This window comes from Mus caroli, chromosome 18 (assembly GCF_900094665.2).
Source record: "Mus caroli chromosome 18, CAROLI_EIJ_v1.1, whole genome shotgun sequence".
NCBI lineage: Eukaryota > Metazoa > Chordata > Mammalia > Rodentia > Muridae > Mus > Mus caroli.
The window spans coordinates 64,335,369-64,347,615 of NC_034587.1; the positions used below are offsets into that span (position 1 = coordinate 64,335,369).

At 40.4% G+C, this 12,247-nt stretch overlaps 1 protein-coding gene across 1 annotated transcript in view; it reads right to left on the minus strand.

Annotated features, from left to right (window-relative positions):
* Positions 1-12,247, minus strand: part of Cep76 (centrosomal protein 76) — a 26,003-nt gene that overhangs the window by 5,227 nt on the left and 8,529 nt on the right. The window contains exons 6-10 of the mRNA XM_021150438.2: positions 11,514-11,611; positions 8,010-8,138; positions 4,848-5,036; positions 1,974-2,140; positions 548-881 (exon numbers count right to left, since the gene is read on the minus strand). Coding sequence (XP_021006097.1) covers positions 548-881; positions 1,974-2,140; positions 4,848-5,036; positions 8,010-8,138; positions 11,514-11,611 — 917 coding nt within the window. The remainder of the gene's footprint in view (positions 1-547; positions 882-1,973; positions 2,141-4,847; positions 5,037-8,009; positions 8,139-11,513; positions 11,612-12,247) is intronic.

Consider the following 12,247-nt stretch of genomic DNA (forward strand, 5'->3'; position numbering starts at 1 on the left):
TTTATATGAGTCCACTGTAGCTGTCTTCAGACACACCAGAAGAGGGCATCAGATCCCATTATAGATGGTTGTGAGCCACCATGTAGTTGCTGGGAATTGAACTCAGGACCTCTGGAACAGCAAGCAGCCAGTGCTCTTAACTGCTGAGCCATCTTCCCAGCCCAGATTTAGCCATTTGTAAGTCTCACAACTGTCTCATGGCTTCTGCCACTATAATCCTCATGAAGGTAGCAATTGTGTTTGCTTAAGTGAACACAGTTAACGGGGAAAGAGGTTGGGATGGGTCGGCTCTCAGGTCAAGAGCACTCACTGCTCTTGCAGAGGACCCAGGTTCAGTTCCCAGCATCCACATGGCAGTTTGTAACTGCAACTCTAGTCCAAGGGGAGCCAGAGCCTTCTTCTGACCTTCAAGGGCATCAGGCATGCAAGTGGTATACATACCTACCCACAAGCAAAATAACCATACACGTAAAATAGTCTCAAGGAAGAGTTAGAAAATACATAACAAAAGGGAGCATGAGGCCACAACTGCTTCCGCGTCAGTTACCTTTCTGTGTTCCGACACCAGAAGCCTCAGCTGCATTTCGATTTCATTGCTAGTGACTGAGGCGTCAATCGTGGATGCACACAGAGGTGGGAAGGGAGGGAGGGATGTAGTAGCACCTGGAGCACACACAGACTTAATTGCTTCTTCGCTCATGGGTTTCCACTTGGACTCATCATTCAAATCAAATATGCAGGTCTCTACTGCATCTGAGGGCTGACAGTTTCCCAGGAACATCTGATGATTGAAAACACAACCGATTGTTCGATAGGGGTACAGTGGTTTGGGCTGTTCAGCAAGTGGAGGTCCGTCAGGATTGGTAGGCTTGTGGATGTACCTAAAAGAAATGACAGTTTTATACATTGAGAATTTTTAAACTGTAAAGGCAGTTATCTTTCTCTCACTTGCTCACACCTGTGTGTGCCGGCTGGAGGCTGATGCCATCTCCAGCACTATCCACTTTTTCCCTGTTCTATCCCTGAACCCAGAGCTCACAGTTCTGGGTAAGACAGATAGATGGTCACTGAATCCCCAGGAGCCTCCTGTCTCCACAGCTCACAGCTCCAGGGAATACAGGCGCATGTCCGCACTCGGCTTTTACATAATGTCTCAAGATGGGACTCACAGGGAGAAACAGGACTTGGGAAAATAAGGAGACAGCCCCATCCTCTTTACAACACTGATGCTTAGCACAAGAGGAAGGAAAACCAAGAAAGACTATCCAGGAAGAAACAACAGAGTTGGTGCCTACTTCAGACTTTCAAACTAAATCATGATTTTCAACTTGAACTCACTTTTAGTCTTAGGAATAATCACCAGAAAATAAGTATGCCAATTACACAAAACTAAAAGTATATGTATATATGTATGTATGTATATGTGTATATATGTATGTATGTATGTGTGTGTATGTGTATATATATATATATATATATTACTAATGTCACGATAGTAAATATTTTAGAAGTACATAGTATTCTCTTAGAAGTCATTCACTTAGCTACCATATGTCCAAAAGTCTCTAATAACTAAGATTATAAACATGTACTTATGAGTTCCATCCAAACAAAAGATCTTCTGCAATCTCACGAAGGCTCAGTGTGAAAGATGCTAGCCTGCCAGCCTGCTGACCTGCGTGTGAGCTCCAGAACCCATGTGGAGGAAGCTGCACGTTGTCCTGACTTCCTCACACACAGAGTGAATGAATGACTGACTGAATGAATGAATGAGTGAATGACTTCAGGGCCTTGGGTTTGATCCACAATACCACAATTGTACCTGTGTTTTACTTAAGTTTTCACATGCTGGGGCATGCATGTGGAAGTCAGAGGACAACTGTGTGGACCCAGCCCTCCGCTGTGTCTACCCGCTGGCCATCTCACTGGCCCGAGTCCTGCATTATACTCCCCTGGAAACTGAGCTCACTGACCTGTGCCCTGTTAAACTCTCCCAAAACATGATGGTGCCATCAGTCCCACAGGTCATCACCCAGGCATGAGGCGCCCCCTTGGCCTTAGTCCCCACACAGACAAAGGCCTCCAGTCCATAGCCAAGAAGAAGGCTGCACAGCAGGTTAGCGTGGTCCTCACAATCACCCTAGAAAGGAAAGCCAAGTAAGATCAGTATACACTCAGAGCTCTGCTAAATACCTAAATAAAGAAAAACAATAAAACCTTCAGCTTTAATCATTAATCCAATGTTAATCTGAAACAAGGAGAAAATATGCTAATGTAAGACTCTAATTTACAAGGGAGATTTACAAGATAAAGGGCACGGACAAGCAAGCTGAAAAATATTTCAGTAGGAAATGTAAATAAATGAAAAGTGCTCAAAGTAAGCAAACAAGTTCAACAGTGTCTACATATACTTTTAAGACAGGTAAAATGATTACAGGAACAATCCCACAGTAAAATGTTTATTTTCGGGTGACTGTATGATGCTCCCGTGCATGTACAAGACATTCTCTTATGCTGTTATACTGTTCCACATAGGCTCTCGCTCTCTGGCGAGGACCAGCCTCCAATTTGCAGTGATCTGTCTCTGCCAAAATGCTTGGATTACAGGAATGTCTCCATGCCCATCCCTTATTATACTATTTCTACAATTTAAAAACAGTATAAGATTGGGGACTAGGGATATAGATCAGATATAGATCAGAGCAAATCGAATGCCTCATATGTACAAAGCCTGCGTTAGGTTTCCTCACACCACAAGCAGGCCACAATGGTACGTATCTGTAAACCCAGCACTCAGGAGGTAGATCAGAAATTCAAATTCATCTCTGGCCACATAGTACAGGCATATATTAGATGTGTTTAAACAGACAGATATACTTTTATTTCTGGTTCTCTAGTTCTAACTCTCCCCAACTTTTGTTTTTGCAGTGATGTAAACAGAACCAAGGACTGCTCTCCCACTGAACTATAGCCTTATCATAACGTTTAATAAAAAATTTTAGAGCCAGTATGTTTTCTTCCTGAGATTTTTGTTATAAAAACAAAACCCAAAATAAAATTTAAGAGGCATTTAATGTAAAAGTTCATTTATAATACCAAAAAGTCAAAGCTCATGCCTTAAGTCCCAGCACTGGGGAGGCAGAGGCGGGAAGATCTCTTATGAGTTCAAAGCAAACCTGGTCTACAGAGCACGTTCCAGGATAGACAAATGACTCAATGGTTAAGAGCACTGTCTGCTCTTCCAGAGGTCCTGAGTTCAATTGCCGGCAACCACATGGTGGGTTATAATCTGTATGGGATCTGATTCCCTCTTCTGGTGTACATAAAAACAGAGTACTCATAGACATAAAATTAATTTTTAAAAATCCCATGAATTCAATAGAAAAAGTGTTCTTAGCATAAATAAAACAGGACAAAATTTTATCTATGTATTACCTACAAATTATGGAAAAATATGCATAATGAATAAAATTATAAAAGATGATAAGTATTAGTTGCATCTTTAGTGTTATAATAGTCATACAATAAAACTATTTTAATATTTAAATAATTTTCAAGGCTCTTTCTTTAAGAGACTTGGTGTCCACTCTGCCTTGTTCACTGAGGTCCTGCGTCCTATGTCCTGGCCACTGAGGTCAGGCACCATCTGGATGCTGTGCACTTGGGGGCAGAGTTCAAAGCCAGCCTGGTCTACAGAGAGGGAAAGAGAGTTCTAGGACAGCTGGAAATGCACAGAGAGACCCTGTCTCAAAAATACTACAAAAAACAAACACACACACACACACACACACACACACACACACACACACCAGCCTTTCCAAGTGATGAATCAGCCTGTCACTCAAATGTTTCTTCTACTGTGAAGCTGTTCTTTGTGACTGTACTTTCTATTTACACAATACCAGACAAAATTAATATAAAACTAACAGCAGCAGGTGAAAGAAGCTTGTCTTTTTCTGTTTCACTGACAGTAAATGCTAAAAAAAATCCTACTTGCTCACTATATTAGCACCATTGTTAGAGTTTAGAAGATTAGGAAACATCTCCTGCTCTGAAGTTAAAGTACTGAAATCACTGAACATTTAATGTCAGGGAGCTAGAGAGATAGCTCAGCAGTTAAGAAAACTGGCTGCTCTTCCAGACGACCTGGGTTTCCCAGCACCCACATGGTAGCTTACAATTCTCTGTAACTCCATAGGTACTACATGTATGTTGTGCAAAGCACAAATACACATAAAATAAAAAACAAATTTCTTACAAAGCTTAATATCATTTATACCAGTTATAATATAATTATAGCTTGTGTATTATATAAGTTAAATATAATTCTGTTAAAAGTAACATACCATACCATAATGTCCAAGGAGTTTTCTTCCAATCAGTGTGTTTACAGACTTCTGTTCTCTTTGACCTTGGCTGACCTGGAGCTTGTTCCGTACACTAAGCTGGCCTCCCTCGCACCACCTGCCTCTGCCTCCAGCAGCACCACATCCAGCCTGCTTTGTTCTTGAGACAAGCACCCACTATAGCACAGGCCACCCAGGAGCTTTCTGTTATCCAGACTGACTGTGAACCCGTCATCTTGCGCCAGTCTCCCAAGTTCTGGGGTTACAAGCATTTGCCAACACAGTCAGCTCTATGACTCTGAGTCTCTATCTCAGTGGAAGAACATTCTACTCAATAGGAAATTCCAACAAACATAAAGATGTTAATTTTAAGTGCGGATGTGTAATTTGACTTGTTCGAGTTGATAATATGTACATTTTCAAGGAAATTCTCTTATAAATATGCTATAAATTAAAAATAATTGAGAGTAAACATTGCTATCTGTTACATGTTTTTGATACCTTGTTTCTACAGAGAAAAGCCAGCAGAGTGCACCACTGTTCCTGCTTGCCACCTCCTCCAATAACAGGGGCTCGTTCATAACCAAGGACATTAACAAATCGAGCCGCTTGCCTCGGAGTATCCAGAAGTCGTCCAGCTCGAAGTGGCTTAACGTAGGAACAGACTGGTCTATTTATCCCATTCTCATCCTGGAGGAAGAAGGGCAAACATTATAACAACAAGCTAATCACTGAAAGTACCGTATCTATTATTCTGTAGATAATTCTGGATGCCATTTATCTAGCACTAGGCTACTGCATCTTTTAAGTTTCTCTGTGTAGTCTTGACTGTCCTGGAACTTGCTCTGTAGACCAGGCTGGCCTCAAACTCACAAAGATCCACCTGCCTCTGCTTCCCAAGTACTGGGATTAAAAGTGTGCACTACTACTGCCTGGCACTTACATTCTTTATGAAGTCTATTATATTCTCCTTTCATAAATAATGAAATAAACTATAGCTGTTATACAATGGAGTCAGAGTATGATTTGGTGTTTTCAAGACAGGGTTTATATTAGTGTAGCCCTGATTGTCTTAAAACTCACTCTATCGAATAGGCTAGCCTCAAACACAGAGAGCCTTTTCTTCCAAGTGCTGGGATTACAGGCATGCACTAGAGCCAGGATTTTTAAAACTTGAGCTGTTTGACTCCAAAGCCTGTAGTAGTTAAGAACTGCTTTGAAAAAAAGAGTCAGCTGATGAGCTGATGGATAAGGGAAGGGAAGGGGATCTAAAGCTAAGCTGAAGTATTCTTTTGTACTGTCACACAGAATTTCATATCCAGACAAAACATTTTTTTAATTGATTGATTAAAAATGTTAACCAAATCAATTGAAAGTAGAATTTGAAAAACATTTAGGAATATCCTAAATACAGAATGCTTTCTTTCTTGCTTTCTCTCTCTCTCTCTCTCTTTCTTTTTCTTTCTTTCTTTCTTTCTTTCTTTCTTTCTTTCTTTCTTTCTTTCTTTCTTTCTGAGACAGGGTCTCAAAGTTGAAGGAGCCCTTAAAATTCAAACTCTGGAGATGAGTAAACTGTTGTGATGAAATAAACCCTAGCTTAGGCAACAGAAACACTACGGCTCATCAGTGGAATACCACTGATTCATTTCTCCAGTGTAATCCCAGACCTTAACAAGAACAGCACTCTGGAAAGTTAGAAGTAATTTTCTCCTTCCCACTAACAGTTCATTTGGGACTCTGAGTCCCAAGATCCCTGTCTAGAAATGAGGCCATTTGTAGTCTGTCCCAATGATTAGGGAGTACAGGACATGTGCATGAATGTACACATCCGTGGTTGTTTGAAATAAAATGGGCCCATGGGCTCAGAGGGGTAGCACTCTAAGGAGGTATGGCCTTGTTGGGTGGTGTGGCATTGGTGGAGGAAGTGTGGCTCTGAGACTCAGGGGCTCAAGCCAGGCCCAGTGTGGCATTCTCTTCCTGCTGCCTACCAAGGTAGAGCCCTCAGCTCCTTCTCCAGCCTGCATGCTTCCTTCATGTTTCCCATCATGGCAATAATAAAGTAAACTTCTAAAACTATAAGCCAGTTCCAATTTAATGGGTTCTTTAGCCGGGCAGTGGTGGTATATACCTTTAATTCCAGCACTTGAGAGGCAGAGGCAGGCCGATTCCTGAATTAAAGGCCAGCTTGGTCTAGTAAGTTCCAGAACAGCCAGGGCTACACAGAGAAACCCTGTCTCGAAAAACAACAACAACAACAACAAATGTTTTCTTTATAAGAGTTGTTATGGGGGGCTGGAGAGATGGCTCAACGGATAAGAGCACTGACAGTTCTTCCAGAGGTCCTGAGTTCAATTCCCAGCAACCACAAACCATCTGTAATGGGTTCTGATGACCTCACATACATAAATAATCTTTAAAAAAACAAAACAAAACAAAAAAAAACAGCATTAAGTACCACTTCTATGGCTCGGCTTGCTATGCGAGCTGAACAACCCTGGAGCTCATACAAAGGAGGAAGGAAAAGAACCATCTTCAAACTAGCCTCTGACCTTCACACGTGCACGGGGCATGTGCGTGGTCATATATCATTTACACACATTAGTAAAAATATACATGAAATATTTTAAAACAATTATAGTAAGTGCAATAATTGTATTGCAAAGTGTATAATCACTATGTCTGAGCCAGTGACCAGAAATGTTTGCATAATTTCAACTATAAATGAAACCTTGACTTCGGTGCAGTTTCATGCCGATGAACATATTAACTTGAAGGTGCCTTTAGTACAGCTGACCTGCCCTATGTTGTAGCTTAGAAACACAATACACTAAGGAATATCTGTTGTTTACCTTTGATCAGGTGACACACTGGAGCTGTGGCTGCCTAGCATCAAAAAATTGTACATGCCACACATTACTAGTCTAGAAATCAAAATGTAAAGTATAGTTTCTATGGAATATGTATAGGTATCACTTCTGAGGAATAGATCAAATAGTTTATATTCACCTCACCATATATATAACACCGACAGTGCTAGATGTTTTTTGACATTAAGTGTCATAGATGATGTCTTAGGTTTCTATTGCTGTGAAGAGATACCATGACCACAGCAACTCTTTTATTTGTTTGTTTGTTTGTTTGTTTGTTTATCTGAGTACGCTGTAGCTGTTATCTTTAGACACACCAGAAGAGGGCATCAGATCCCATTACAGATGGCTGTGAGCCACCATGTGGATGCTGGGAATTGAACTCAAACCTCCGGAAAAGCAGTCAGTGCTCTTAACCATTGAGCTAGCCCTAGGGAGTTGGAGAGATAGCATCCACATGGTGGCTCACAGTCATCTGTAATGGGATCGGATGCCCTTTTCTTGTGTGTCTGAAGACAGTGACAGTGTACTCATATAAGTAAGTAAATCTTAAAAAAACAACAATAGCAAAACCTAACATAAATATCCAAATGTTTAATCAATATTAAGTATTATGAAAAGGTATATTCCAAGTTAACAAAAACTGTTATGCCACCAACCTACCCAATAAATGATAACTACTTTAGAAATAAACTTTCATTTGTGAAATGAATATGTTTTTACAAATGTAAATTAAACATTTATAGCACTACATTTCAAATATAGGGATGAAACTTTTCTAAGATAATTTACAAACCTGGGCAAAAATCTTGACCAGCCTTGAGTTGTGAGAGGGTCGAATTTGCAAATACTCTCTCCACCACTGCTTAGCATAAACTAGAAATAATCGCTCTTTCTCTGCAGTTTTCTGACGTTCCAAGGCAAGCTTGAAATTTAAAAAAATAAATGAATTAACAATTAAATGTCTATAAAATGTCCTCAATTACCAGAACAATCTACTGTCCTCCAGTGCTGTTTCTAACTTAACCTGAACTACATGCTCTTCCGCAAACAACTCAGCATTTCCCGGATTCTATAATTACTTCAATATCCCTCGTCTCCATCCCATCATCGAAACAACTTTTTCCTGCACACATGCAATTTTTAAGTAAGGAAACATTTCAGTCACTTCCTACCATCGTGAAAACTACCTGTCTAAGCTTATTATCACTCCGGCCCCCGGCTCATTTTCTCTCTCCCATCCACACAAGCCTTTGGCTCAAGGATGTGCACCCACTACCCAAAAAACACAGGCCCAATCTTGGAATTAAATGCTAACATTTGTTGCAACTCAGATACTTTTGTACCCTAAAGATGTGACCTAAGTTGGCCTCCCAGTAACCATCCATCACATATCACCCTGCGGTAACTTCAATTTAAAACCTGTAACTGGAGTTTTGTTTTGGTTTTATGAGACAGGACTTCTCTGTGAACCCTGGCTGTCCTGGAATTCACTTTTAGAGCAGGCGGGCCTTGAACTCAGAGATCCGCCTGTCTCTGCAAGTACTGGGATTAAAGTCATGCACCACCATACCCAGTTTACAGCTGGCATTTTGTTTCCTCACTGTCTCCAGACTCCTAAGAATAAGCTGCTATAAATGGAGCATGGTAGCACATGCTTTTAATCCCAGCACTCAGGAGGCAGAGGCAGGCAGATTTCTGAGTTCAAGGCCAGCCTGGCCAGGACAGCCAGGGTTACACAGAGAAACCCTGTCTCGAAAAAACAAAAAAACAACAACAAAAAAAAAGATGGTCTTTGTATTTATCAAATGCTAATTTCTGTGCCAAAGAGAGTACTGCAGTATTATTATTCATATAGCTACATCATATTTTGTAAGCCCTCCCTCTCTCACCCCCAGATTGGTTTAATAAAGAGCTAATGGTCTATAGTAAACAAAGGAGGAGAGAATAGGTGGGACTTCCAGCAGAGATGGGAACTCTGGGAAGGAGTCAGGGACTAAAGAATTTCCCAGCCAGATGCAGAGGAAAAGCAAGCCAGGATTGAAGGAGACGTAACTAATGAGCCGTGTGGTAGAACACAGATTAGTATAAATGGGAAATTTAAGTTATAAGAGCGAGTGAGGAACAAGGGTAAGATAAGGCCAAACAGAGCATTCTTTAAAAAAAAAAAAAAAAGCCACCATGTCTTTATTCAGAGCGGGGGAGGGCACAGGAAGTCCTTCCAGTTCTGTCTCTGCGGACTAAATGTAAGAATAAGGCCAGCGAGGTGGCTCTGTGTTCAAGGTACCTGTTAGGTAAGCCTGGTGCCCCGAGTTTGACCCCTAGTAGGAGAGAATCATCCCACAAAGCTGTCCTCTGATCTACACACAAACACTGTGACACACGCCCCACCCCCACTAAGTGCACACACAGTACTATTACACATTTTACAAAGAATGAAATGTTTTAAAAAGTCTAAAAACTAGCAATTTCATATATATGTATATGCATACACATACACACACACACACATACACATTCACACATGACTCATGAAAAATGACTAACATCACAGAAAAATGACAAAATGCTTATAAAACAATAGAGTCTGTCAAGATGTCTCTGGTTAAGAGCACTGGCTTCTCTTTTAGAGGACCTTAGTTTCATTCCCAGCACCCACACTGGGTGGCTCACAACCACCTTTCACTTCAACTTCAGGGGCAACAATCTCTTAGTCTAGATTCTTTGGACACCCACACAACACACATGTACATACACCCACACAGACTCATACATATAAATAAAGATAGATATTTAAACACTAATAAATAAGTAATGTTAGATTAGGTTTTAAAAGAAGACCTGCCAGGTGTGGTGGCACAGGCCTTTAACACATGGGAGGCTGAAGGAGGTAAGTCTTTAATGAGGCTCAGGCAGGTGAGAAATGTCTTTAAAAAAAAAAACCCAAACAGAGAACCCATGGGTCTGGGGATGTTGCTCTGTGATAAAGATGTCCACAATTCATGAAGCCCTATATTAAATTCCCAACTCATAAATTCATAAACTTTAAACCCAGGCCATCTGGAAGAGCATCCAGTAATATCAAAAACCAAGCCATCCCCTCCAGCCACCAACAAAAACGCTTTGTCACTATAAGTATCAACAGAATTTATCAGATGATGTAGTGCTGGGCACAAATTTGGAGGCTGAGGCAGGAGGATCAAAAGTTCAAGATCATGCTGGGTTATACAAGGTGATCTTGTATACCAAAAACTCCAACAAAATAAACTGTAATTAAAATAGTTATTTGAACCAGATGTTGATGGCATATCTCTTTAATTCCAGCACTCAGGAGGCAGAAGCAGGCAGATCTCTGAGTTCAAGGTCAGCATGGTCTACAGAATCAAGGACAGCCAGTGCTACACAGACAAACCCTGTCGCAAAAAAAGCAAACCAAACCAAACAAAAATAAAAAAAAATCAAATAGTTCTTTGCTTACCTACCATATAGCTTTATAAATAACACATATACACTTATTATGATAATACATAAGTAAAAATTTGAAGGGCTATGGCTATACTTGACAGGACTACATTGCTTAGCAGGTGGCAAGGCCCTGGGTTTGATGTCCAGTACCACAGCAAGGGTGGATGAGAGGAAAGGAAAGGGGAGAGGGAGGGGGACGTCTAAGGCCATAAAAACAGAATGGGGTTGAATAAAAGCTCAGCTCCAAGATGAAGGACGCAGTGGGAGAGAATTCTTCCTCGGGAACCACGGCTGAACTGAAGAGCAGCAAACAGAAATCCAACTCAAGGACTGAAGAGTCTGTTGCTCTTACAACCCCAGGAAGTGATTCCAGACCTGACAGTGGGTTAGGAGGCAAAGCCTCCCCAAGCATTCCACAGGGACCAGACGAGGCACCAGCTCTCAGGAGATGTCTGTCCCCAGAGCCTGATGCCCTGAACTCCGTTCCTGGGTCCCATGCAGGGGAACGCCAGGACCACTCCAGAAAGTGGCAGAGTAGCACAGCACACACTTATCACCCACCTCCCTGCACACACAAATGCATACTAACCTGATAAAACTTTTTTCCATATGCCCTCCAACACTGTCACTCTTCCCGACACACTCCCAGGCCTTAAGTTTGGTCAAACACAGGGCCTTGTAAATGCTAAGCAAGCACTTACCACTAAGCCACACCACGAGCTCCAGCTTTGTCATTCTTCTCCCATCCCTCATGTTTATTATTTTAGTATAAATCTGAGCATCTAGGTAAATATTGACTGCAACGGAAGCACATGTGAAAGAGGAAGAGATTTACCTGCGTGTTCACTACCTCCTGAGACAGCGTTTGGCTGAGCGGTGGGTACATTTCAAGTTTTATATTTAAAATTCCCACGGAAACTTTTGACTCTGTGCCTATAAATAAAAATAAATATTTACAACTCTACTTAAATTCTATTTAAAACATGAAACTTGGGGGAGGGGGCAGGGGATAGGGGATTTTTGGAGGGAAAATTAGGAAAGGGGATAACAGTTGAAATGTAAATAAAGAAAATATCTAAAAAATAAAATAAGAAAAACAAAATAAAAAACAAAAAATCATGAAACTTTCAGTCTATGGTATTTAGTCAAAGTCAACCCAAAATAACTTAGGAGTAAGCTCCCTTATCACCTAGGTAGAACGATAACGTACAACACTGCACCTAATACGCATACTATAAATGAATCAAAACGTTAAAATGAACCAAATCAAAATGGTTTTTACTTTTTATTTAAGCACATACTTAATAATATTAAATATATTCTTACTTTTCTAAAAACATTTTAAGATATTTTTCTGACCTCATGGATTTTAAATTCTTAAATTTTTATTTTCACTAACCACATAATTCCTACTAGACTTTAAGTTCAAAAGAAAGCAATTGTTAATAACCCATTCTGTCTCCAAAAAAAAAATCATAAAATATACAGTAATTTCATTTACCCTTTCTTCTCACAATATGCTTTCAATCCACGATATATATATATATATATATATATATATATATATAT